The sequence below is a fragment of the Erinaceus europaeus genome, chromosome 7 (assembly GCF_950295315.1).
Source record: "Erinaceus europaeus chromosome 7, mEriEur2.1, whole genome shotgun sequence".
Taxonomy (NCBI): Eukaryota; Metazoa; Chordata; class Mammalia; order Eulipotyphla; family Erinaceidae; genus Erinaceus; species Erinaceus europaeus.
In genome coordinates, this window is record NC_080168.1 from 56,705,649 (window position 1) to 56,733,102 (window position 27,454).

The following is a 27,454-nucleotide window of genomic DNA, read 5'->3' on the forward strand; positions in this document are numbered from 1 at the left end:
TTGTGAATAGAAGGGTATTTGGGAGCCTGAAAGATAACTCACCTGGTGGGGCATGTGCCTTGCTACATAAATAGCCTACGTTTGAGTCCAGGTACCACAGGAACACACAAACTAGGGGAAGCTCTTTTTTTTATTTTAAATATTTAATTTATTTATTTATTTATGAGAGGGATAGGAGAGAGAGAAAGAGCCAGACATCACTCTGGTACATGTGCTGCCGGGGATTGAACTCAGGACCTCATGCTTGAGAGACCAACGTTTTATCCACTGCGCCACCTCCCAGACCACAGGAAGCTCTTCTAATACATACAGTATATGGCTGAATTCAAACTGAGGAAGGGAGGGAGGGGCCCCGGAATAATGAAATCACATATGCATGAGATAGCAAATAAAAAGTACTTGAGGGGAAATAGCATGATACCTGGGGTTTCAAGGTCCCAGACTCAACTCCCAACACCACCATAGGTCAGAACTAAGCTGTGCTCTAATAAGAAAGAAAGAGAGAGAGAAAGAAAGAAAGAAAGAGAGAAAGGAAGGAAGGAAGGAAGGAAGAAGAGAGAGAGACAGAAGAAAGAAAGAAAGAAAGAAAGAAAGAAAGAAAGAAAGAAAGAAAGAAAGAAAGGCAAAGGGAGAAAGGAAAAAGAATTGAATTTCACATTCAGAAACCGAACACCAAAATAAAATATCAAGAACGTGTGGTATGTGTACAGGTTTTGCATTTCTTCTTTCTTCTCTCTGTGCAGTTTATTTAGATGCTTCATCTAGACATCACAAATATACTATAATTTGAGAAAGGAAGTTTATCTTTGAAACTAGGGAGTGAACTGAAGGTCTTGTACATGCAGAGTATTTGACTGAATAAATTTAAAGGTGCCAGTCTATCCACCACGCCCACATTTGTCATGATGACCATGACAAACTCAGTAGAGTGTTCGTGTTTGAATGCACAAGGACCAGGGCTCAAGTCCCAGGTCTCACTTTCAAGGGGAAACTTCACGAGCATTGAAGCGGTGCTGCAGGTCTGCCTCCTCCCCCCACACACACCTCTATCCCATCCTTCCCTCTCAGTTTCTCTTTGTCTCCAAAAATCAGTGCATTTAATATATATATATATATATATTGGAAACATTGGCAGCATTGGCAATACCATTAGGCTACATCTCGGCCTATTCCATTCTACTTAATTTCCTTAAATGTATGGTCTTATTCAAGCCTGTTACTAGAACATTGAGCTCAGTTGTCACTGAAAATGAGAGATCAGATGACTTATGCACTGAAACTCTAGAAGGCAAGGATGACACTGGGCCAGGAAGTGGCAGAAGGGTCAGAAACAGTGACCCTGAACTGCTGGTCGACCTCACTACCTCAACCCTGCTTCCTGCTCAGAGCTACAACAATGGCAGCTCACAGGTCCCAGGCCCCCAGATCCCCAAGCCTCACTGCCCCATAGCACCCTCTCTTGAATGACTTCTTTGTGACAAACACTGAGCCAAGAAACCAGAATCACAAGAAACAACAGAGACATCTTCAAAAAAAAAAAAAAAAATCATGATCTACTGACGACAACTAAGCCACATACATCCTGGAGCCAGGAACATTGTCAGTACACTGACTTGAGCTATGTTAGTAGGGAAATCTGGCTGACTCTCTGATACGAGTGACTTGTTCAAGAGAAGCTTAAAGAATACAGTCTAGGGACCGAGCAGTGGCACACCCGGTTAAGGGCACATAGTACGAAACTTAAGGACCCGCAGAAAGATCTCGAGCCCCCCGGCTCCCCACCTTCAGGGAGGTCACTTCACAAGCGGTGAAGTAGGTCTGCAGGTGTCTTTCTCCAACTCTGTCATCTCCTCCCCTCTCAATTTCACTCTGCTCTATCCAAAAAAAAAAAAAAAAATTGAAGAATGGCTACAGGAGCAGTGGATTCGTATGTAGTGCAGGTACCAAGCCCCAGCAGTAACCCTGGAGGCAAAAAAGAACGCAGTCTATTCTGCTATTTGTGAAAAATCCAAATCCATCCTCTTCAGCTTTCTCAAGTTGGACAAGTTTATTGATGTATCTCTTCTCCCTTGAATGATCTCCAGTCTACAAGGTCACACCCAGACTCCTTTGTCCAGTGTTCACAACCTCCAGCCCCGCCCTTCATCTGCATTTTTAAACCAGTGCATCATAGCCAGACCAGCTACCACCCCACATAATCATCTTGCTCCATTTCCTGCATTCCAGATCCTACCCTTTATAGGACTCAAGCTCAGAGTTTGTCTCCATTTATCTCTGTGAGTCATGTGGCTTCCAGCATAATAATGATAATGGTGATGATTACTTATTGAGCTCTAGTTCCATGTCATTCCGGTATGAAAATTTTAGTGCTCCCTCTTTATATATATATATTTTTTCTTAATTGGGAAGACTGTGTATAATTATTGGTACATGTGACAAATTTCACAGTTTTCTGCAAACACTCACCTCCCAGCCTAGGTCTTCCTCTACCATCATGTAGCAGGACCTGAAAGCTCCAACCACCAATCCCCACCTCCTGCCCCTTACTTTGGTGCAATACACCAAATCCAGTTCAAGTTCTGTTTTGTGTTTCCCTTTCTGTTCTTATTTCTGTCTATGAGTGAAATCATCCCATATTCCTCCTTCTCTTTCTGGCTTACCTCACTTAACATGATTCTTCCAGAGCTTCAATGTTTCATTCATTTAATCCCCTGTAATGATTTCTGAGAGAGATTCTCTTGTCACCCATTTTAGAGATGAAGAATTAAGGCACAGAGAGGGACAGTAGATTTCACAAGACCGGATCCAGAATTCTGCCCCAACTTGTCTGGTTCCAGAATCCATTATCAGAATCTGGTTATAGCATCTCATATTCTGACTTGCATTTTATTTATGGACTTCTGTGCCTACCACTAACTTGGGTGCTTCTTTGCTTTCTTTCTTTTAATTCTTTCATGGAGTCTAGCAAATGTTTCTTCCACAGAAGTAATATGCTCCATAAGTAATTTGTCAAATAAAATAAAAGTATATGGTAGCCAAGGAAATTAAATTTCAGCCCAAGTTTATTTGATTGTTATTTTTCAGACATAGCAATATTTGTATCATTTCTAGCAAACTTTCAGAATAAAGTGTTTTCATTTAAAAAGAAGGAGAAATTTGTGGATCAAGGAAATTTCACATGTGAGATTTGAAAACAAAAAATTTCTCCCTCCCATTGCCAAAAGTGCCCCCCCCACACACACACCCCTATTGCTGAAGTGTGGCAAGGTAAAGCCTACTTTGTTTTGTGTTTTCAAGTAGAGGACTTGTACCTCTGTCAGATTTGACAGGCAAGCAAGCAAGTGGTCTTGGTTGAAGTTTGTTGCTACAAAGTCAGTTATGTAATATTATGAGAAAAGAATAGTATATGAAGTCAGTTATTTTTTTTTTAATTTTTTTAATATTTATTTTATTTATTTATTCCCTTTTGTTGCCCTTGTTGTTTTATTGTTGTAGTTATTATTGTTGTTGTCGTTGTTGGATAGGACAGAGAGAAATGGAGAGAGGGAGGGGAAGACAGAGAGGAGGAGAGAAAGATAGACACCTGCAGACCTGCTTCACCACCTGTGAAGCGACTCCCCTGCAGGTGGGGAGCCGGGGTTCGAACCGGGATCCTTATGCCGGTCCTTGTGCTTTGCGCCACCTGCGCTTAGCCCGCTGCACTACAGCCCGACTCCCAAGTCAGTTATTTTTAACAGAACCTATCACAGAGTCATTTGTAGAAACAAAAGGTAACTCTTAACAAGTTGATGGTATTCTGACAGCTGTCCTGGGGAGATGGGAATCTGTATAAACTTTTTAAAACACACATTTCCCTGCTTCCTCTCTAGAAAGGGAGGAGTTTCTTATTGACTAAGCCAAGCCAGCACACAAAGCTCTTGTTATAATAAGAGCTTCTTCGAGATCTATTTTTCGCTGGTAATGAAACTGGTGACACTGTCATATGTTGGATTCTATTCCTGCATCAAAAAACAGACCATATATCTTCCAAGCAGATGGTACAAGTGTGGAATTGACTTGGTACTTGGATAATAGATGTTTTGTTGCTATGTCAGGCTCCATAGGACACCAGTTAGTTCTTCTGATTTTTCTCAGAATAAATATCAATCTATATATAGATGGTATAAGTCACAAAACTATCGTTGAAATTTTATATTTATCCAAAGGATGGAAGTCAGAACCTAGCCAAGAAAACTAGAGCTAAATTTGTACTTGCTGTCTTACTCCTGTAGCTCAGTTGTTGATTTTTTTTATTCATTGGTGTTTTCTTGAATATGAATTTCTTCATTGTGCTAAAATTTTAAAGAAGCTTTCATAAAACACAAGTATTTCCAGATCCAATCTTTATGTTAGCTATTATGTGTTTAAGTGCAAAAGTAGTAAGTTTGAAGTTTTGAGCTTCCCTTGTACACAAACAGTTTGACTTCCCACCTTTGTAAAACTATAATGGTTAAGGTAAAAAATATGGTTAATGATTCCATTACTAGGGAAAGATAGAAACAGGCTGGGGAAATGAATTGACCTGCCAATACCCATGTGCAGTGGAGAAGCAATTACAGAAGCCAAAACTCCCACTTTCTGCACCCCAGAAAGAATTTTGGTTCATGCTCCCAGAAAGGGGGAGAAATGTTAGGGAAAAATAACTAATGGGCTCTGAAGCCCAATTCCATCAGAGGGGGAAAGACATTTGTAAGTAATTACAAGTGTAGGTGTGACTTAGAAAGGAAGAGAAGGCAGGACCATAAGAAAAATGGACAAAAATATAGATAGGTATGTAGGCAGACACATAGATAGACAGACAGACAAACAAACAGATAGAGGGGCTGGGCAGTGGCACACCCAGTTAAGCACACACATACTAAATGCAAGGACCCACTGCAGGAGGGAAGCTTCACAAGTGGTGAAGCAGGTCTACAGGTGTTTTGTCTTTCTCTAGCCCTTTCTTTCTTTCTTTCTTTCTTTCTTTCTTTCTTTCTTTCTTTCTTTCTTTCATGTTTCTTTATTTCCTTTTGTTGCCCTTGGGTTGTTTTTTTTTAATTTTTTTTATTGGGGAATTAATGTTTTACATTCAACAGTAAGTACAATAGTTTGTACATGCATAACATTCCCCAGTTTCCCATATAACAATATAACCCCCACTAGGTCCTCTGAATCTTTCTATCTCCCCCTCCTCTCTCAATTTCTCTCTGTCCTATCAAATAAAATGGGGAAAAAAATGTCCACCAGGAGCAGTAGATTCATATTGCCAGCACTAAGCCCTAGCGATAACCCTGGAGGCAAAAAAAAAAAAAAACACATAGACATAGAAATATTAGTCACCTCACATCTTTGACCTTGGGAGAACCTCTGTAGTGTCCAGTGAAGGGAATGGAGACACGGAACTTTGCTTGTGAAAACGGTGTGGAATTGTATCCATGTTGTAATTTTGTAAACCAGTTAAATCACCAATAAAAAAGATTCCAGACCAAGGGTGGGGGAGATAGCATAATGGTTGTGCAAACAGATTCTCATGCCTGAAGGCTCCAAGTCCCATGTTCAATCCCCCACACCTCTATAAGCCAGAGGTGAGGAGTACTCGGCAGAGGGAGAGAGTATTTTTTGACCTCCATGTTTATCACTGTGGTTTGGTGTGCACTATGAATCCACTGCCCCTGGAGGCCATTGTTGTTATTGGTGTTGCTGCTGTTGTTGTTGCTGTTTTTGGGTAGGACAGAGATAAATTGAGAGAGAAGGGCAAAAAGACCTGCAGACCTGCTTCATGGCTTGCGAATTGACCCCCCTGCAGGTGGGGAACTGGGGGCTTGAACTGGGATCCTTGCACTTTGTAGTATTGCAGTTCACCTGGTGTGCTACTGCCCAGCCCTCTAAAATATTTTTTTCAAAAGAAGAGGGGGGTCGGGTGGGGTGAGCAGGTTAAGCAGGTCTGCAGGTGTCTATCTTTCTCTTCTCTCTGTCTTCCCCTCCTCTCTATATTTCTCTCTGTCCTGTCCGACAACCGTGACATCAATAACAGCGATAATAATAACTACAACAACGATGGAACCACCAAGGCAACAAAAGGGAAAAAATGGTCTCTAGGAGCAGGCACCAAGCCCCAGCAATAACCCTGGAGGCAAAAAAAAAAAAAAAAAAAAGGAGGAGGGGAAGGGGAAGGGGAAGAGGAAGAGGAAGAAGAAGAAGAAATATAAGCCAAAAAAAGGATTCCAGACCATGGTGAAAGGTCTACCACTCAAGCCATTTATTTCTACCAAGTTAAACTGTCTTCAAGAACTCGGACATAAAGAATTTAAACTTCCAAAGGTATAAGGGGCCAGTGAGATAGCTCACCTTGGTTGGGCACCTGCTTTGTCTGCACGGCTCAGATTCAAACCCCCAGCTTACCACATGGGAGCAGTATGGTGATGGAGGAGGGGGCCGCTCTTTGGTGCTATGGTGTCTCTTCCTCTGATGGTCTCTGAACAAATTGGCTAGGAGTGGTGAAATCACACATCTGCAAACGCCCTGGTGTCTCCATTCCCCCCACCACCCGAAATAAAAGGAGATGTAAAAATAACACATTTCACCTGTAGTTCAGAAGTTGCAGTGCCACCTATTAACAGGGACAGAAGAGAAAGGATCGTTTTAATGCCGATACTGTCCTCGCCCTTGAAATGTATCTCTCGGTTATGTTTATTGTACAAAATAGGGCCAGGTGGTGGCGCACCTGGTTAAGCAGTCACATTACAAAATAGTTGATACACCTTCACAGTGGTGGGTTCTTTGAGGTGTAAGTGCACATATGACTACAAATGTTGTTAATTACACTAATTATTTCTGACAAGTAGTATGGGAAATAGCTGTGTGATGGAAATTGGGGAGGATTTGAGCAGAACTTAAACCTTGTAACTCAGAGGGAATTCAAGAGGGAATTATGGCTACCAATCTCACATGCACACCGTGGAAAGAATTTGAAAAGGGTTAAAAGAGATGTGTTAGAGCCAAGGAAATAGCTTGAGTGGATAATCCATGTAATGTTTACCATGTGTATGACCCAAGTTCAAGCCTGGCTTCTACCACACTGAAGGAAGCTTGAGTGCTGCGGTCTCTTTCACTCTCTTCCTTTCTGTCTCTGTCAAAAGGAAAGAGAGGGACAAGTAAAAGAAGAAGAAATAATTGAAAGGGAATATAAACTGGCTAAGTCAGTGTCTTATTTAACTGGTCTCAGATTTTCATTGAGAACCTGAGAACGGGACAAGCTCAAATAGAAGGTTCTGGTTCTTATTAACAAGCAAATGAGACATCTTAGCAGGTGCCTCTCCCTTGAGAACAGGAGTCTAGTGGTAGGATTGATCCCTTTCTTAGCAGGTATTTATGGATTGATTTAATTCTCTCCTTTCCACTGGGGCTTGGTGCCTGCACCACAAGTCCAATGCTTCTGGAGGCTAATTTTTTCCCCATTTTTGTGGCCCTTGTTGTTATTATTGTTGTTGGATAGGACAGAGAGAAGTTCAGAGAGGGGAGAGAAGGATAGTCCTGCAGACCTGCTTCACCATCTGTGAAGTGACCAACCCCCCCCCCCCCCCCGCAGGTGAGAAGCCGGGGGCTCAAACCAGGATCCTTACACCAGTCCTTGCACTTTGCGCCATGTGTGCTTAACCCGCTACAGTACCACCCAGCCCCCTTTTCTTTCTTCTTTTCTTTCCTTTTCTTTTTTCTTTTCCTTTCCTTTCCTTTCCTTTCCTTTCCTTTCCTTTCCTTTCCTTTCCTTTCCTTTCCTTCCTTTCCTTCTCTTTCCTTTTCTTTCTCTCTCTCTCCTTCCTTTCTCTTTTTTTCTTTCTTTCTTTCTTTCTTTCTTAAAAACCAGCACCTCTCAGCTCTGTCTTATGGTGGTGCTGGAAATTTAACCTTATAGCCTCAGGCAAGAAAGTCTGGTACCCAAGTCACAAAAGTTAGGAATGGCATTTTCAAGATGGGAATTATTAAGACTCCCACCCCTGTTTGTCATCACCTCTCTGGGATCACCTTTTCAGATAGAGACAAAGAGGCAGAAAGAGAAGGATCAAAAAGAGATAGAGTGCCAAAGCTTCTTTCTATGTAGTGTAGGTTAGACCTGAACCTGGCTTGTGCAGATGGCAAAGCAGCGCACTGTCCACGGGAGCTATTCACCAGCCCAGGAGTGGTCAAGGCTTTCAATGTAACTGGAGAGAACCCAAAAAAACTCTGAAAACTTCCCTCCCTTATCACACCATAATGCTCACTCGTTATCACAAGCATGCTCAAGGAACGCTCTGATCTGTTTGTGCCTAAGAAATGTACTGAGGACATCCATTATTTGGTGACAAAACTTGGGAAGTCTTCCCTGGGCTTTCCCCCCCCCCCCTTTCCTATGGCTTCTTAACAAAGCACAAGAGATACATGAGAACAGAATGCAGATCAACAGATCTGGGACTCCCTACTAATTTAAAAGAGGTGTATCAACTTCTCATATACTCACAGTCTACCTCAACTTCCTCTTCCTAAAACCCAGCTTGGGCAGAGTTGAAAAAGCTAAACTAGCCATCACTGACATTTCAGGAAAATTCTGGGCAAATATTGCAAGGCACTTATGAGGATTGCCTGTGCTGGTAAGCATTTTCCCCCCTTCTTCTAGCGTTTGCCCTTCTTCCGTAGCCAGTCAACAGCGTCAGGTTGAGCCTGATGTAAAGTTTCGAGACCTCCTTTGAATCTGGAGAGGTGGCAGTCGTTGACTATGTGGGTCATAGTCTGTCTGTAGCCGCAGGGGCAGTTCGGGTCGTCTCTGGCTCCCCAGCAATGGAACATAGCGGCGCACCGGCCATGGCCTGTTCGATAGCGATTGAGGAGGGCCCAATCATAACGTGCTAGGTCAAAGCCGGGTTGACGCTTGCAGGGGTCTGTGATGAGGTGTTTGTTCTTTACCTCAGCTGACTGCCAACTCTGTTTCCAAGAGACTGGAACAGAGAAGTTCAGTGTAGGCATAGGGGACCAGATTGGGTGACAAGCGTTGGACAGGGTGGGCCTTAGATGAATAGACTCTCTGTTAATTGGGCCCCATTTGTAGGTGTAAAATACAGATTTCGTCTTAAATGCATGCAGTGCTTGCATCCTCTTAAAGACAATCTCCTCTTGGAAAGTCAGGTCAGCTGTTACTTGCTTTGTTAAGCCTTTCTCCAAAGTCCCCCAGGCATTTAGCCGCTTCCTCTTCCCTGCTCTGCAAATCAGATTATGTTTTAATGATCTGTTTACAGCACTCTCTTCTTTATTAAACTATCAGTTCCAGGCTGTTCTGGAGGGACTTTATCTTCTTCCCTCTGTTATGTGCAGTGAACCTCAATATTTTCCCCATGAAGGTCCTTCTGCATAGGCTGGGCTGGTGGAAAAGGGGGCCTGAGCCTTGCAAGCCCTGGAGAAATAATGCAGGAAGCTGGTGACTTCATTAAACCAAACCAGGGACTAGCTCCTTAATTCTCACCATCCCTGGGTGTCTTCCAGCATCTCCTGATAGATCTCTGCTACTTCATTATGATTATTTTTCTCCTGGCAGCCTTATGCAGAGCCACCACGCCCAAGTGTGATTCTGCAAACACATTGTGCTGCAGTTTTATTACAGAAATGTCTGCCTCCCGTGGAATGATTTTATAACACAGATAGCAATGATCCTACCTAAAGCAGATCTGCTAGAGTGATACCAAACTTCTTGTGCCTTTTTCGAAGTGATTTATTATCACTGTCCTGACAGTGAGAGCAGTGGAAAAATGCTATTACATAAATGAAGATCACAGTGCATTGGGGGGAAGGGACTATAAATTTAACTGCTTTTTAACCATCATAGAGTTTATCCATTTAAGTGATTTAATGATTATGACTTGTTAAAGGGATTGTCCTAGGGCTGAGCGATGGTACACCTAGTAGAGCACACATATTACCATGTGCAAGGATCTGGGTTCAAGTCCCCAGTTCCTCCCTACCTATGGCGGTAGGGTGGGGGGAGCTTCATGAGTAGTGGAGCAGTACTGCTGGTGTCTCTCTACCTGCCCTACCAATTTCTCTCTGTCCTTTCAAGAAAGAAAGGAAGAAGGGAAGAAAAGAAGGATGGAGGGGAAAGTAAAGGGGTCAATTTTGGTTTCTTACAGTGAGGAGTTTAAATTGAACGTAATTGAGACTAGCCAAACCTTCACTCTGGTGGGGAGGGGGAGAAAAGAGGGAAATATGTATCACTACTTTCCTCAAACATATGTAAACCCTTCTGGTTATAGCAAACTGTGTTGGTTCACTTGTCTGTATTGAAAACCACATGGTGAAATAATTTTGTGTTCTCAACGTGAGATACTATTTTTAATTTTGGTTATAGCAGTTTCATATGATAGAAGCTTCTTTTATCTTTTTTTTTTCCACCAGTTATGTTACAGGCTAGATTTGACAAAGCAGATCAGAGTATTAGAACATGAGTGTATATATGAGCATTTTAAACACAATACTTGCAAAATGTCTTGTTCTTACACCACAACAAATATCCTTCTGGTGGGGGAAGTGGATAGCTCAGCTGGTAGAACTCACACTTCACATGGTGCTAAGACCCAGGTTTCTGCCTCTGGAGCCACTGTGCACAGCACAGGATGAAGTTCCATGAGTGACGGAGCAGAGCATTAGTGTCTCTCCTTCTCTCACTGCCCTCTACATCGCTCTATATGAAGCGGGGGGAGGGGGGGTTGGCCAGGAACAGTGAAACTGTACAGGTACAAGACTGCCCCTTCCCCCCAAAATAATCCCCAATTAGGGGAGAAGGGCATGCATTCTGGAAATAGTATAACCAGCCATCAACTATGATAGCATTTAATTAAATACTTACTGTATGGTGGGCAACTATTCCAATGGCTTACGTGGTTTTTCTCATGTAACTTCCATCAAAATCCCACAAGAGTTAAATTACTCGTTCTTAATTTCCATGTAAGAAAGCATAAACCCAGAGAGACGAAGGGACTCGCCTGTGGTCTGTGTGTGGGCTATTGGGAGGAGGGGCTGGCTCTGACTCAGATTATCTCACCCCAGAGCCTATGTGCATGGGGCCAGCAAACTCACCCAACCTTCCACATGAGCAGGCATAGGAAGAAGGGGTCATACTCACATGCAGAAAAAACACATTCACGCACTCCCTGGGAACTGTGCACGGTGTGAATTTTCTATTAGAAGATGAATAGTCTGTGCCCAGCCTTCGGGCAAAAGGAGAGACCTAAGTCATCTGAGGTACAAATAGAAAGCATCTTTTTGGAGGCCAGAGTATGAATATGTTGAAAACACACCTGTATATTGGCCCACTCACCCTACTTCTAAGAATTATCCCTCTCAACTAAATACACAAGAGCACACATTAAAAGCAAAGTGTCCAATAGGAAACCAGCTTAGAGAGTTGTAATGGACAGCTATCACACCAGAAAGGAAAACGACTGATGTGGGAAGCTGGCCACATGGAAAGTTCCATCCCCTATGTCGAGTAAATGTATGCTTGCATATACAAACTTTGCTCTAAAAGGATGAGCACCTGGGGGCTGGGCCTTGATGTTTAGCAAGGACCCGAGCAAGGATCTGGTTTTGAGCCCCCGGCTTCACACATGCAAGGGGGAAGCTTTGCAAGCTGTGAAGCAGGTCTGCAGGTGTCTAACCTTCTTCCTCTCTACCTCCCTCTTATCTCTCAATTTCTCTCTGTCCTATCCAATAAATGGGAAAAAAAAAATGGCCTCCATGAGTAGTGGATTCGTAGTGCCAGCACTGAGCTCACTATAACCCCAGAGGCAAACATAGATAAATAAACAAACAAACAAATGGGCGTGCACCCAATTATTAACACTTGTTATCTATGAGTGTTTAATTTTATTTATATATATATATATATATATATATATATATATATATATATATACATATATTACAGCAAGAAAGAGGAAAAACCAGAGCATCAGTCTGGCACGTGCAGTACAGAATCTCAAACTCGGGGTGTCACTTGTGCAAGTTCTCTATGCTCTGTAGCTGCACCACTTCCCTGGCTACTGTTGGTTTTCTTTCTAACAATGTAAACTTGAAACATTGCAAAATTGAATGAGATGTATGGGCAGGGCAGAGACTCTTTAGACTTGAATTTTTGCTCAGTCACTTATTTCCCTTGTAAGTGATCATGGGCAAGTTTTTGATTTAGTGCCTCAATTTCTTCAGTAAAATAAGGAACCTAAAGAACCTGTCTTCTGGGGCTTGGATGGTGGTGTACCTGGCTAAGCACATGCATTACCATGCATAAGGACCCAGGTTTATAAATTGATTGACAGAGTAAGTGATCATTTAGTCTAAGCTGCTATCCTCATTTCTGCATAGTACATACAACTCCAGGCAATTTTAAACTTCTTCACTATTAAATTTTTCCCCTTGAGTTTTTTGCAATTGAAACCAACAACAAATGATGTTTTTAAAGGACTTGTCCAAATTGGTCTGCTCACACAGCCTGAACAGAAAACACCTACACATTGAGAACTGAGATGATTTAAAGTTTTCTCACTGAACGTTTTTCTCCAGGAGCTGTTTGCAACCATCACTGCTGGTATTTTACCCTGTGCTCTTTGCCAACTCTAAGGGAATGGAAATCATATTTGACTCTTAGGGCTGTAAGGCATGCATAATCACAATAAATTCTTCCTGGAGAAGCTGCCTTAATTTGCGGCTACAATGACATGTTGGCGTGTGACGTCAGTCCGGTGTCAGACTTGCAGAGTGGCAAGCCAGCCCGCAGCCCCAGGCCACTCAAAGCACACTCCCCACTCACTCTGCTCACTTGGGAGCAGCTCATAGACAAAGGGAGTTTGAGAAGCTCCTTTTCACTCCGGCATCCTTCTTGCCTGTAGCTGAATGTCTGTGTACGAATGTGATCTTGATGAAGGCTGGTGAGTCATTCCTGTTACTTTTATGTCTTAGTAATAAGCAACTAATAACTGAATGAGCAGTAGTCCTTTAAAAAAAAAAAATCTCAGTTGAGGAACCTGTGCTGGATAATCCTGATAGCTCTGGTGCAGAAATGTAACTATATGACTTAGCGTCTCAAAGGACTTGGGCACTTTGAGCTGTGAAGATTGGAGAGATCTTCCTCTGAGAAGCTGCATAAATGTATAGTAGATTCATTAAAACCTAAGGCTTTTTTTAATTGAGTTTTGTTATTTTTAACCTATTCAGGTTGAGAAATCTGCTATATTATTACCATTGTTATTAAGAACTAAGTGAATTAAGTCTCAGAAGTTCCTATGGAGATGGTAACTATTCATTACATAATGTTTTTAGTGAAAAATATACGAATGCCAGTCTAAATGAACAATTATTTATATCTGTTATTGACGTGATTCACCATTTATTTGGGCTGACCCAGTGAAATGCTTCAAAATGGGAATCTATAGCCCAAAAAGCACATCATGAAAGAGATTTTTGATAGGACATTGGTTTGTATGTAAAGAAATTAATAAAGTTTCTTCTTTCATTAGTTATGCAGGCTGGACAGCAAGCCTTTAAAATTTATTTCCTATTAACAACATGAATTCATGTCTCTTTGAATTACATCATATAAATTAATTGTTTTGAAAGTATTCACTTACACAGTTTATATTAGGTACAATATTTTTGTGCACAGCTATTTTGTCTGTAATGTCCATTTTAATGGATAAATGCCAAATATACTATTCATGTCACACAAACTGAAGTATTTCGAGTCTTAAATTTTCCCATTTCTGGCATAATTCTTTTAGTACAGTTTCAATAGCAAGGTCTTTTAGGGGAATTTTCAAAGTTTCATCTTAATAAACAGGCACTTTTTAAAAAGTCTAGCTGGGGGGAAAAAGGTAATACAGGAATTCTTAATAAGTATGTTAAATATTCCATCTTAATTTTCTGAAGCAATTACAGAGTAAGACTTGTTAGACATACTTCCTGTGCATTGGATAGACACAAGGAGTACTTTCAGTCTGCTTTCTATGTGTGATTGTGCAAAAATCAGATTTGAGGAATTAACAATCATTGCCTCATGTTATAACTCTGAGTAGATCATACTTCTGCATTTAGGGAGATCGGAGTAGTAGGATTTCACATTTATTTTCAATGATTTGATGGCCTTAAGTCAAGATCCATTTTTTTTCCCTTTAAGTTGGAGAATTTTCAGCTTAGCTAAAAAAAAAATTCTGCCCAAGTTAGAAAAATTTAAGTATATGGAGAGCTCGTGAATATTTTTACTCCTTTTAAAACCTTGTCTCAAATCCTCTTTAAAAGATTTTAACATGATTTTTAAAATAGCCTATCTCTTAAATTTAATCAGTAAGTTATTGTAGAAATAATTTGAAATGCATTCAGAATCTGTTTTAAACAAAGATGTTTTTTGAGACATGACATCAGAGGTCATGTTACTGAAATTCAAATGATAAGAAACTACTCAAAACTTCTTTTTTTTTTTTTTTGTATGAACAGGACATTAACTAGGGGAGTAAGGGACAGAATCTGTAACTGATATAAAAGTTCTGAAACTTCAGTAGTAGAAAATAAAGCTCTTATCTGTTTTCTAATGAATAAGGTATGCGTTGAGGAACGAGTTCCACTTACACTGAATCCTAGTGGGAAAATATAATTGTGTTCTTCAGGTTTTGAAATTTATCTTTGTAAACTCAAATGGAATCATTCTTTAAGACCATAGTGGTTTTTTCAGTTTGTTTGTTAAACCAGAGTGTTGCTCAGCTCTGGCTTATGGTGGTGCCAGGAATTGAACCTCCAAGTCTGTTTTAACTGTGTCCTTGCTTCTAAGTAATGATCAGCGGTAAGCCTTGTGCTACTTAGACGCTTAATAAATCCCTGAGTATGAATAAGCCAGACAAGGGCCCAATTAAGAATGAGAAGTGCTTCCTGATCCTTGCATTGGAGAGATTCCATCCTAATTGGGATGCTGAGAACCTGCTAGGTATTTGCAGTGGGTCATGTAGCGCACCCTGGCCTTGGGCTCTGTTAGAATTCCCTTCTCTGGAGGCCCAGACCTATGTCCCACAGTGGCCTTCGGATCTCATCCCTGACTCCACTCACTGTCTCTGTGTCCCTACTGGAGGAAGTGGGCCTTTTACTGCTATTCTGGGTCAGATTTATATCCCCCTCCTGCTTCCCCAGTGAGAGTTTTCTCAGTGCTTAGAGATAATGATTTGTTGACTAAGCCCAGCTTTTTTTTTTTTTTTGTCTGGAGAACTCTCACAAGGCTAGACATAGACCTTCCATATGACCCAGTAATTCCTCTCCTGGGGATATACCCCAAGGATTCCATAATGCCCAACCAAAAAGATATGTGTACACCTATGTTCATAGCAGCACAATTCATAATAGCTAAAACCTGGAAGCAACCCAGGTGCCCAACAACAGATGAGTGGCTGAGAAAGCTGTGGTACGTATACACAATGGAATACTATGCAGCTATTAAGAACAATGAGCCACCTTATCTGACCCATGTTGGGCAGAGCTAGAAGGAATTATGTTAAGTCAGCTAAGTCAGAAAGATAAAGATGAGTATGGGATGTGCCCACTCATCAACAGAAGTTGAGAAAGAAGAACAGAAAGGGAAACTAAAAGCAGGATCTGATTAAATCGAGAGCAGGGCACCAATGTAAAAACCCTGTGGTGAAGGGGAGGGTGGCCATTGGGCTTCCTGGTGCGATGTGGGCGGGTGGGAGGGGGTGGGGCACAGTCTTTTGGTGGTGGGAATGGTGTTTATGTGCATTCCTATTAAAGTGTAAACATATAAACCACTATTTAATTAATATGAGGGGAAAAATTGATCATATGTCTAAGCCCAGCTTTAATTAGGTGCTGTTTGCATCACATGAGTGAATTATTATTTGAGCTTTTTCAGAGTTATTAAAAATACATCATTTTGAAATTAAAATGACAAAGGATCTGGGAGTCGGGCAGTAGCAAAGTGGGTTAAGAGAACATGGTGCAAAGCGCAAGGACCATCGTAAGGATCCCGGTTCCAGTCCCTGGCTCCCCACCTGCGGGGGAGTCGCTTCATAGATGGTAAAGCATGTCTGCAGTTGTCTTTCTCTCCCCCTCTCTGTCTTCCTCTCCTCTCTCGATTTCTCTCTGTCCTATCCAACAATGAACAACATCAACAACAACAACAATAATAACCACAACAAGGCTGCAACAAAAGGGGAAAAAAATGACAAAGGATCTAAGAGTGGAGCAAAAGCATCATTTTAAATTTCATAGGGCGCAGTGAACTAGCCCCATCTGAAAGTTACAGCTTTTTTTGCTGTGATATCTCTCCCCCCCCAGGTTGAACCAGAGCTGTGAAGCAAGAACAGCAGCAACAATACATTTTATACACACAAATGTACTGTTACTCAAAGCATAGATGTAAAAAAAAAAAAAAAAAAAAAAAAACCTTTCTGTGCCCCTCCCTTCAGTCTGGTCTACACTCCAGCCTCATCTGATTACTCCTGCTTACCCTGAGCCACTCACTTCCAATGACAGTCACTCCTGGGACATCTGTCGTGCTTCTCCCCCTTTTGCTAGCAAAGCTCTCTCTGACTAGCCTCCCTTTTGCATTTTGTTGATGGTGATGCTACACTTCCCATCTGTTTGTTTTTAAGGGTATTCCGATGACACTGTCTATGCCAGGCTCACTGAATGAATGGAAATATTTAAGTCGCATGACAGTATAAACATTTAGAAAGCCGACCATGGATTACAAAATCTTTCAGTTCCATAGAGGTATCACTTGACTTAACCAATAACTAGCTATTTTTTTGTGTGTGTTGTTCTTGTAGTGATTAACATTTAGAGATGTCTCAGGCAGTATTAAAATGATTGAATACTGTGCAATGAAAATAGTAAAATCAAAAGATTACTGATATTTTTTTCTGTTTGAATTGACTTGGGCTAGAGAGACAGTATAATGATTATGCAAATAACTTTGAACCGTGGGACTCTTGAGCTCCCTGGTTCAGTCCTCAACACCATCATAAACCGGAGCTGAGCTCTAGTATTTATGAAAAGAAAAGGAAAAAAAATGAATTGACCTATTTCTTTCTGTGAGTTTGGCAATAGAGGAAGGATGAATAATTGATTTATTCAGAAATTATGTGTTTATGTGTAGACTAGAGTGTAGTTATCATTTTTTAAAGAAGTATATGACTTATATAAGAAACATTTCTTAAATTTAAATTTTTGTAATTTGTTGTTTGCTGCATTTCCTGATGGTATGGTAAACTTGCAATTAATATGTGTTGCAACTAATTAACATTCATTCGAGTGTAGTAAAGTTGTCTGAATTAACAGAATTCAAGTGTGTGTGTGTGTGTGTTGTTGTTGTTGTTTTTCCCTCAAGGGTTATTGCTGGGGCTCGGTGCCTGCACTATGAATCTACTGCTCCTGAAGGCCATTTTTCCCGATTTTTGTTGCCCTTGTTGTTATTGTTGTTGTTGGATAGGACAGAGAGAAATCGAGAGAGAGGAGGGAAAGACAAAGGGGGAGAGAAAGATAGACACCTGCAGACCTGCCTGTGAAGCAACACCCCTGCAGATGGGGAGCCAGTGGCTTGGACCGGGATCCTTATACTGGTCCTTCCGCTTTGTGCCATGTGTGCTTAACCTGCTGCGCTACCACCCGGCCCCTATATGTGTATTTTTATTTATTTATTTTTAAATATTTATTTATTTATTCTCTTTTGTTGCCCTAGTTGTTTTATTGTTGTAGTTATTATTGTTGTCGTTGTTGTTGGATAGGACAGAGAGAAATGGAGAGAAGAGGGGAAGACAGAGAGAGGGAGAGAAAGATAGACACCTACAGACCTGCTTCACCACCTGTGAAGCGATGCCCCTGTAGGTGGGGAGCCAGGGGCTTGAACCGGGATCCTTAGCCGGTCCTCGCGCTTTGCACCACATGCACTTAACCCGTTGCGCTACCGCCTGACTCCCATGTGTATTTTTAATGCCACACTATTGCTTTGAAATGTCAAGTGTATTTCTGACTACTGATCTATTTATATTATGATTAATATTTTATGCAGATGACTAATTTTTCAAATATGTATGCCCTGTAGTCATTGTTATTTGGTTTAAGAAATACTTTTTTGTATAGTACTGGAAAGTAAATATCTATCTTAGACTAAATTTTCAAATTTATCATTTGTTAATACCCTTCTATAGCAAGGAAATAGCACAGTTTGACTACTTTTCAAAAAATTTGACCTGTCCCCAACACCCTCATAAGCCAGAGCTAAATAGTGCTCTGGTGTGTGTATGTTTGTATTGCTTCATCACTTGTGAAGCTTTCCCCCTGCAGGTAGGGACCAAGGGCTTGAACTTGGTCCTTGTGCCTTGTAATGTGGGTGCTTAACCAGGTATGCCACCGCCCAGCCTGTGTACATGTGTTTTATTTAAATAAATCTTTAAAAATTAATTCAGGTGGAGGCCGGGTAGTGGTGCACCTGGTTAAGCATACACGTTACAATGCACAAGGACCTGGGTTCGAGCCCCCAGTCCCCACCTGCAGGGGAAAAGCATTGCAAGTAGTGAAGCAGGGCTGCAGGTGTCTCTCTGTCTCTCTCCCTATCACTCCCTTCCCTCTAGATTTCTGTCTCTATCCAATAAATTAATTAATTAATTAAAAAAAAGAATTCTGGTGACCCAGGAGGTGACACAGTGATAAGACATTGGACTTCTGAGCATGGGGACACACATTTGATCCCTGGCACGTACCAGAGTGATGCAGTGGTTCTCTTTTCTCTCCCCTCTTTCTGATAAACCTTAAGAACGAAAAAAAGAAGGAAGAAGGAAGGAAGGAGAGAGGAAATTAAGAGCTCAGAAATCCAACTTTTTTCAAAGTGCCCTTCTAATACACTTCAACTCAGCTAATATTTGGTGAAGGTTTTATTAGATCCAGATAGTGTCCCTGGATGCTACCTGGTATTTTGTTCTTTCAAAGTCCCTATAGGATAGGATTTGTGGGGTGAGGGAAGTAATGGTGTTTTCCATTTTCAAAAAAAAGTCAAGACGTAGTGGGTGGTCTAAATGGGAGAGAGCGACAGTAAGATGGATGAGGGTGCTAATAAAACACATAGGGCATCTCAGGCTGAAATTAGGTGGCAAAGGAGATGACATCAGCTAGCTATCTAGCCTCACAAAGTGTGCTGAATAGTAACCAGAAAATTCTACCTCATTCTTCACTGTTAGGTAGAAAGTTACCTTGGTGGATTAGTGTATGCATTGTGATAATAATATCTTTATTTTAACCATAAAGTGCCCTTTAGCCATCCCATTTAAAAGCTTTTAAGAGTTGCTCTGGGGAACTGGATGGTGGCATACCCATTTGAGCACAGATGTTACAATGCTCAAGAACCTGGGTTCAAACCCCTCAAACACCTGCCTCCCAACCCCAAGCAGTGAAGCAGTGTTGCAGGTGTCTCTGTCTCTCTCCCTCTGTATCTTCTCCCCTCTTGATTTCTCTTGGTCTCTATCCAATCAATAAGTTGTTTAAAAAATAATAGTTGCTCTGATGATTCATCTGTGAAATATTTCTCAAAATTAATTTAAACATCGTTGCTTCTTCTAGTGAAATGTATCAAGTGATCTAAAATGTATCCTGGCATAACACTCGGAATGGATAGCACTTATTAATGTGTTAGGTACATCTTGTAACATCATAACTAGCTTGGTGTTAATTGAACTACTCCTGTGCTGCTTTTCCAGACTTATTTAAATCCATTTAAAAAGAGTTTATTTTGGGAGTCGGGCTGTAGTATAGCGGGCTAAGCGCAGGTGGCGCAAAGCACAAAGACCGGCATAAGGATCCCAGTTCGAACCCCGGCTCCCCACCTGCAGGGGAGTAGCTTCACAGGCGATGAAGCACGTCTGCAGGTGTCTATCTTTCTCTCCTCCTCTCTGTCTTCCCCTCCCTCTCTCCATTTCTCTCTGTCCTATCCAACAACAACAATAATAACTACAACAATAAAACAACAAGGGCAACAAAAGGGAAAAAATAAATAAAATAAATATTTTTTAAAAAGTTTATTTTGTAGATTTTTAGAAAGGTCTTATTTAGGATAGAGAGAAGGAGAGAGATCCAGAGTATTCCTCTGACCTACACAGTGCTGGGGATCAAACTTGGAACCTCATGCTTGTAGCCCTAGCCTGCTAGCCATTATGCCTGCCTCTCTCTCTCCCTCTCTCTCTCTCTCTCTCTCTCTCTCTCTCTCTCTCTCTCCCCCTCCCTCCCTCTCCCTCTCCCTCTCCCTCCCCCTTCCTCTCCCTCCCTCTCCCTCCACCTCTTCTTCTCTTCCTCTCCTCCTCCCCTCTCCTATATTGTAGGTTTTTAATATGTGTTGACTTTATTTAAGAAGGTTTCTTCCAGCAAAAAGATTTAGAAATTATCTATAATTCTATAAATTATCTATAACTCTACCGGAAGAAGGGGATTTGTATGTGAAACTCCCATTTTGATCCCCTCCCCTGCCTTCATTGTTCCTAGTCTGTAATAATGATTCTAGCTTTGTACCTGCCATGTTGTGTGATACTCATATTTTTTATTGGACAGAGCAAGACTTTCAGTTCCTTTTGGTCTTTTGTAAAGTTTATAGTTTCCAATTGTTGTTTGTAGTTAGGTTCTATGATATTTTAAAATGAAATTTAAAATGGGGGGTGGCTAACTTTCCCATAGAGCACACACTTTCACTTCAAAGACCCGAGGAAACTATGCATAGGAGAGCTTCATGAATGGTGGGTAGAGCGTGGAGTCTCAGAGTCTCTCTCTCTTTCCCTCTCTCTCCCACCACCCACACACAGTGGATAAGAGATACTGGGTTTAGAATTAATTTGATGGGGCCGATCTGTGACACACCTGGTAGAGCACACATGTTACAGTGTACAAGGACCCAGGTTCAATCCCTCAGTCCCCACCTGCAAGGGGAAAGCTCCACTAGCAGTGAAGCAGTACTGTGGATATCTACCTTTCTCCTTATCTCCCCTTCTCTTCTCAATATCTCTCTATTCTATCAAGTCATTTTTTTTTTAATTTTAAAAAAGGAACTAAATTGGAATTGGAAAGGATTGGGCTTCCAATGGTAGTAATCTCAGATGATGCTTGACAGTGAGATGGAAGAAGGAAAGGAGGGAATAGCAGCAAACATGTTCACACTTCTGGAAAAGGGGAAACTTCTAAAAAGGTTGGGTTTGAGTGTTAGGTGATAGAAAAGTGGGGAGACAGAGACATGATGGTCCTAGACCTCTAACAGATCCCTCTTGCCACTGTCACTTGTCATCTCCATTAGGAACAACATAATGGACCCCTTTGTGGACCCCTGTAGGACCTTGCCCTCAATGTGGATCAACAATGGTAGGGAATGTTCTGTTCTCTGAAGGGAGGTTGGTCAATATACCCTACCTACTACCCAAGGAAGATGGGTCCTGAAATTAGTGCAGCCTGGAATGCTCCTAGCTGTGACCACAGAATGCAAGTTCATACCTACAAGGATGCAGAGGTTACATAGGCTCCTGTGCTGAATATGGGCCCCAGATCAAATCGATGGGGATTATAGTTAACAATATTTATATACTTTTCCCATATTTGGGAGCTACTGTCTTCCCTAATCTAGCTTTCTAGTTCTTTTTCCAACTATGACACCATCTTCCCAGACAATAACCTGGGTCCACATGCATATTAGCTATCAGGTGCAGGCAAAATCTAGTAAAGTCATGGGCCCCTTGGAATATACCTAAAATAGACCTACTAGCTTTTTCCAAAATGGAGACCCCAAATCTCCATCCATAATATTCTTGCCTTTAGGTTCATGATTAGTCAACAATTTGTTCTGCTTTATACCTTAACTCTTTTTCAGCTACCAGGTTGCAGATGCTACCATGATGCCAACCTGACTTCCATGGGCAGATGACCCCACCATGTGTCCTAGAGCCCCACCTCCCCAGATCCCTGCCCCACTAGAGAAAGAGAGACAGGCTGGGGGTATGGTTCAACCTGCCAACTCCTATGTTCAGTGGGGGAGCAATTACAGAAGCCAAACCTTCCACCTTTTGCACCCCGTAATGACCCTGGGTCCACACTCCCAGAAGGATAAAGAATAGGGAAACTATTCAAGGGAGGAGGTGGGATATGGAATTCTGAGGGTGGGAATTGTGTGGAATTGTACTCCTCCTATCCTATAGTCTTGTCAGTATTCCTATTTTATAAATAAAAATTTAAAAAGAGAGAGAAAAAGAAAAGGAAAGGGAAGGGAAGGGAAAGAAAGGAAAGAAAAGAAAAGAAAGATGGGGAGAAGTTGAAAGAAAAGATGGGGAGAAGTTGAAAGAAAAGAAAAGAAAAGAAAGATGGGGAGAAGAGAGCAGCTGTTGGAAGTGGAAGCAGAAAAGGATGTGGCTGGCCACCTCTTGGCACTGTGTGCCCTTGTGACTGCTGACAATTTGTAGTTGTTGTGCACCTCAGTTTCTTTATTTGTAAAATAGAGCTTGTCATTCCTCAGAGGATCCAGATAGGATAGGCTGTTGCATTTCTCCTGTGACAGCTGATGGTTATTGTTAAGTTGATGGTTTTACTACATCAGCATTTTCTGCTGGAGAAGTGAGTGTGAGGACCATAGATGTGTCCTTTGTTGTGTGTGTGTGTGTGTGTGTGTGTGTGTGTGTGTGTGTGTGTGTGTGTGTGTGTGTGTGTGTGTGTGTGTTAGATTATTTACTGAATGATGAGAGGAGAGTCTAGAAAGGAAAGGGTTAAGATCTTTGGGGTGCATTTGTAGATGGTAGGAGTGTGAATCACTGAGGTTTAAGCAGGATGTCTGGAAGCAGTTAGTTCTGCATTAAAGGCAAATGGCATTTAGAAATAAATGTGGGGAAAGGAAATGTATACTTTGCATGTTTTGCAGGAAAAAAAAATTATAATCTTTTGGGTTGTTAACTTAGTGGTTATTTCTCCACATGACCAAGACTCCAGAACCCTGTTTCTCTTCAGAAAAGGCGGGCATTTTTTCAATGTCTTTCTTTTTTGCTTAAATCATTGCCTCAACTGCAAGCCCAGTTTTCTATGCCAGCATATTTTCAGCTTCAAAATAAATTACAACAGCAGTCTTTGTGGCCGTCAGATTTCAACATAACATTTTCCTCCCTTTTATTGTTAAGATGGAAAATAAAAATGAGTGAAAGAGAGAGATCAGAATGCCATACTACCATTCATGACGTTCTGCTTTTCCTGGCTTCCTTAATTTTATACTTTTATAACCTAGGGCCTCACACATGCAAAGCACACACTTCACACTCTCTAGCTAGAAGGGCTAGAGAGACAGCATAGTGCCTCTGCAAATGACTTTTCATACCTGAGGGTCTGAGCTCCCAGGTTCAATCCCAGACGCCATTCTCAACCAGCTCTGAGCTGGTCCTCTGGCTAAAAATACATGAAAAGAATCAAGGGACATTTTCAAGGGGCTTACACAATAGCTCACTTGGATAGTGTACTACTTTGCCACATGCGTGACTCAGATTCAAGCCCAGCCTCCACCATATTGGAGGAAGTTCTGGTGCTGTGGACTCTTTCTTCTCTTGGCCTTCTCTGTCTCTATCTAAAAAATAAAAACAAAATAATACATTTTTTTAAAAAACAAGTAAACACATTCATAAAATAAGCTAGAGACTATCTTATAGTATAGTGAAACCAAGGCCACATTGAGACTACGCAGATATGCTCTGTTTGGTTTGAGTAAAAAGATACTGAAAAGAGAGTTGCAAGTCCACAAGTGAGCCATTTGCTATAGAGTTAGTTTTCTGTATAAATCTGAGAACTGCAGTAGCCTTCTCATCTCCTCTGCCTTGCGCTAGTCTAACAGCATTGTGGTTATATGGCTGCATTTATGGGTTGGACCTTAGTTAAAAGTCCAAGTCATGAAACTAATTCTGTTGCCAGAAGAATTGCCAAACCAATATGATAGCCTTTTGTTATTTGTTGTTGTTGTTTTACACTATATTAAATCTTTCTTTCCCACAGGGGAAATTCTGAACAGCTCATATTAACGGGTTTGCATCTGAATTTAATAAGAGACAACCAAAACGTCTTCTGGGAAACAATTTTCTAAAATACATATTTTCCATACATAGCGGAGACATTTTCAATCTTATTGTCCCAGTTACACATATAAAATCCTCCATTAAAAAAAAAAAGTGTGCTTTGTCTAAAGAATTGCTGTTATTGGCAATATGTTCAGAGAGATTTAAATATTCATTTCTGAAAATTTTTTGATATTTACTTATTCCCTTTTGTTACCCTTGTTGTTTTTTTATTATTGTAGTTATTATTGTTGTTGTTTCTGTTGGATAGGACAGAGAGAAATGGAGAGAGGGGGAGAGAAAGACAGACACCTGCAGACCTGCTTTACCGCCTGTGAAGCGACTCCCCTGCAGGTGGGGAGGGATCCTTCCACCCACCAGTCCTTGTGCTTTGCGCCACGTGCACTTAACCCCCTGCGCTACTGCCCTGCTCCCTCATTTCTAAAATTTAAGAAATGGATTTCGTGTTAATCACAGTTTCTGATGTTACCTGTGAAATAGAGATGTTGAAGACGCACTGTGACCCAGAGGTGGTGCAGTCGCGAAAGCTTTGAACTCTCAGGTGTGCGGTTCTGAGTTTGAGCCCTGGTATTACATGTTCAAGAGTGAAACAATAATGCTCCTTTTAAATAAATATGCAAACCTTTAAATAATGATGTAATATAGTTTTCACAAGATACACAGAGATGAGCACTCTTATAGGAGAGAATTCAGTACTAAAAAATAGCTACTGCATAGTTGATAACTGGCCAGACCATTTACAGTTTTTTTTTTCCTTCCTGGGTTGGAAGTTGATAGCATAATGTTAAGCAAATAGACTCTCTTGCCTGAGGCTCTAAAGTCTCAGATTCAGTCCCTTGCACCACCATAAGCCAGAGCAGAAAATTGCTTTGGTTAAAAAATAATAATAATAAGAGTTCTCCAAGTTTGTGTTAAATCACCCTCTTTTACCTTTCCAATATTTTAGAAAGAAATAGGTAATAAATAAATAAATCTCCCTGTAGTTATGTCTCAGACAGTCATGAGTAGTGATTGTCTTGAGTTCATTTACCACTGATTGAATTAGACTGTACTCTTATGTCTGGTTCATGAGCTCTGTGGAAAGATGGGCAGGGAACTCTGGGGGAAACTCCTTGCAAAGGCCTAAGCAAAGAGAAATTCTCCATCCACCTCTGGATTTTGTGAGATGTTTAGGATGCCAGCAGGCACACTTAACCTCTTAAGCAAGTTGCCTGAATTAGGGTGTCGGTCTAAACCAAGCTGATCTAGTTTTCACAGTCTTCATAAGATATTTCCTGTACATAAAATCGTGAAACCCCACTGACTTACTGAAAGCAACAATAATGCTGTGTTTACTGTGGCCTAGGCACTTTTTTAAATTTTATTTATTCATTCACTTATTTTTTTGCCTCCAAGGTATCAAGCCCTAGCTTGATACCTACACTACAAATCCACTGCTCCTGGAGGCCATTTTTTCCCTTTTGTTGCCCTTGTTGTTTATCGTTGTCATTGTTGTTGTTGTCATTGCTGTCGTTGTTGAATAGGACAAAGAAAAATCGAGAGGGGGAGAAAAAGATAGACACCTGCAGAACTGCTTCACTGCTTGTGAAGTGACCCTCCTGCAGGTGGGGAGCCGGAGGCTCAAACCGGGATCCTTATGATGGTACTTGTGCTTCGTGCCATGTGCACTTAACCCGCTGCACTACGGCCAAACTAGACACTTTTATAACCATGTCTAGTAATTCCTCTAATCCTCATAGTCGTGGCAGTTACTTTCACAGAGAAGGAAGGAGAGGCACAGAGTGTGTTAAGTAATTTGCCCAAGATCACAAGTCTGAGGTTGTATTTTGTTGTTGTTTGTCAGAAAGGTGATTACAGGAGCTCAGTGCCTGCAGGACTCTACCACATCAGGTGGCCATTTTTTCCCATTTCTTTTTAATGGAGAGTGAAAGACACCACAGCACCACCCCACCGTTCATAGAGTTTTCCCGCTGCAGGCTTCCCCATGTGATGACAAAGGCTTAAATCTGGGTCCTCATGTATGGTGATGTGTGCACTCCACCTGAGGAGCGATGTGCGAACAACGTGGAGGACAGATTTCTGTATTAAATCCCAAACAAAGTGGGAAGTTGTATTTCCTCACTAAAACGTTTTTCGTGTGTGTGTGTGTGTTTGTGTGTGTGTTTAGATATTCTGTCAAGATGAAGTAGAGCCCCTAAATCAGTCTACAACAATGAACTAACTGCTCCAACACAATCAGGCCTTGAGCAAGCTGCTGCTTAAGTCAGCAGGCATTTTGGGGCTTTGGTAGTGCTAACTAAATCAAATAAGCCAATCAGTGCTGCCATATTATGCAGTCATGAATAATCATGTCTTCTTTTCTTGAAATGATAAATGTTCCTATTTTAAATCGAGAATAACTGCTTTCCGTACTTGGTTCAAATAATGTAATATTATGTGCCGGCATGATATTACACACATAGCATTAGGGTTTTTTTTTTTTTACTCAGCACTCTGTTCATTTAAAAAGAAAGAAAGAAAAGTCAAACACCAGTCTTTTTTTTTTTTTTTTTTGCCTCCAGGGTTATTGCTGGGACTCAGTGCCTGCACTACAAATCCACTGCTCCTGGAGACTATTTTTTCCCTTTTTGTTGCCCCTGTTTTTTATCATTGTTGTTTTATTATTGTTATTTCTGTTGTTGTTGTTGGATAGGACAGAGAGAAATGGAGAGAGGGGGAAAGAAAGACACCTGCAGACCTGCTTCACCACTTGTGTAGTAACCCCTCTGCAGGTGGGGAGCCAGGGGCTCTAACTGGGATCCTTAAGCCAGTCCTTGAGCTTCACGCCATGTGTGCTTAACTTGCTGCACTACCAGTGGCCCCTACAAACACCAATCTTTTAAAGACCTTTCTACAAAAGCTTTAAAGCAGTGTGTAATACCACAATGAATATCTGCATCTCTCCCTTTATTTTGTTTATTGTTTTTCAGAGTGTTTCCCATATAGTTGAAATTAACCCCTACAGAAAGTACGTGTGGGCCCAGGTTAGCCTGCCAGACTTGTTCTCTGTCTCATTAAAAAAAGAAGAAAAAAAAGGAAAGGAAATATAATTAAAAGTCAGTCAAGTAAATGATTCAGCAGTAAAACTTGTGGCCGATCCAAGCTCAGTCGGCTACTCAGTTTGTGTATGTGTCTCCCAGGAGCTGGTGGCGTTTATCAAGCTGCTGAAGAAGAGCGGCCTATACAGGTTGACCAAACTTTCCTTGCGGCCACAGACGTGATGTGTCATTTGATTCACAGACTTATTAGTCTTGAAAATG

At 41.2% G+C, this 27,454-nt stretch overlaps 1 protein-coding gene and 1 long non-coding RNA gene across 28 annotated transcripts in view; one reads left to right on the plus strand and one right to left on the minus strand.

The window, feature by feature from the left end:
• LOC132539420 (uncharacterized) overlaps positions 1-6,692 on the minus strand; it is a 30,309-nt gene extending 23,617 nt beyond the window's left edge. Inside the window, exon 1 of the long non-coding RNA XR_009550703.1 lies at positions 6,367-6,692. This is a non-coding gene — a long non-coding RNA (uncharacterized LOC132539420). The remainder of the gene's footprint in view (positions 1-6,366) is intronic.
• PLEKHA5 (pleckstrin homology domain containing A5) overlaps positions 1-27,454 on the plus strand; it is a 297,283-nt gene that overhangs the window by 145,061 nt on the left and 124,768 nt on the right. The window contains exon 1 of one of the 27 annotated variants that reach the window (XM_060194446.1): positions 12,844-12,962. The exons of the other annotated variants lie outside the window; for them this stretch is intronic. Coding sequence (XP_060050429.1) covers positions 12,928-12,962 — 35 coding nt within the window. The 5' untranslated portion in view covers positions 12,844-12,927. Of the gene's footprint in view, positions 1-12,843; positions 12,963-27,454 lie in introns of those variants that run through there. 27 annotated transcript variants of the gene reach the window in all.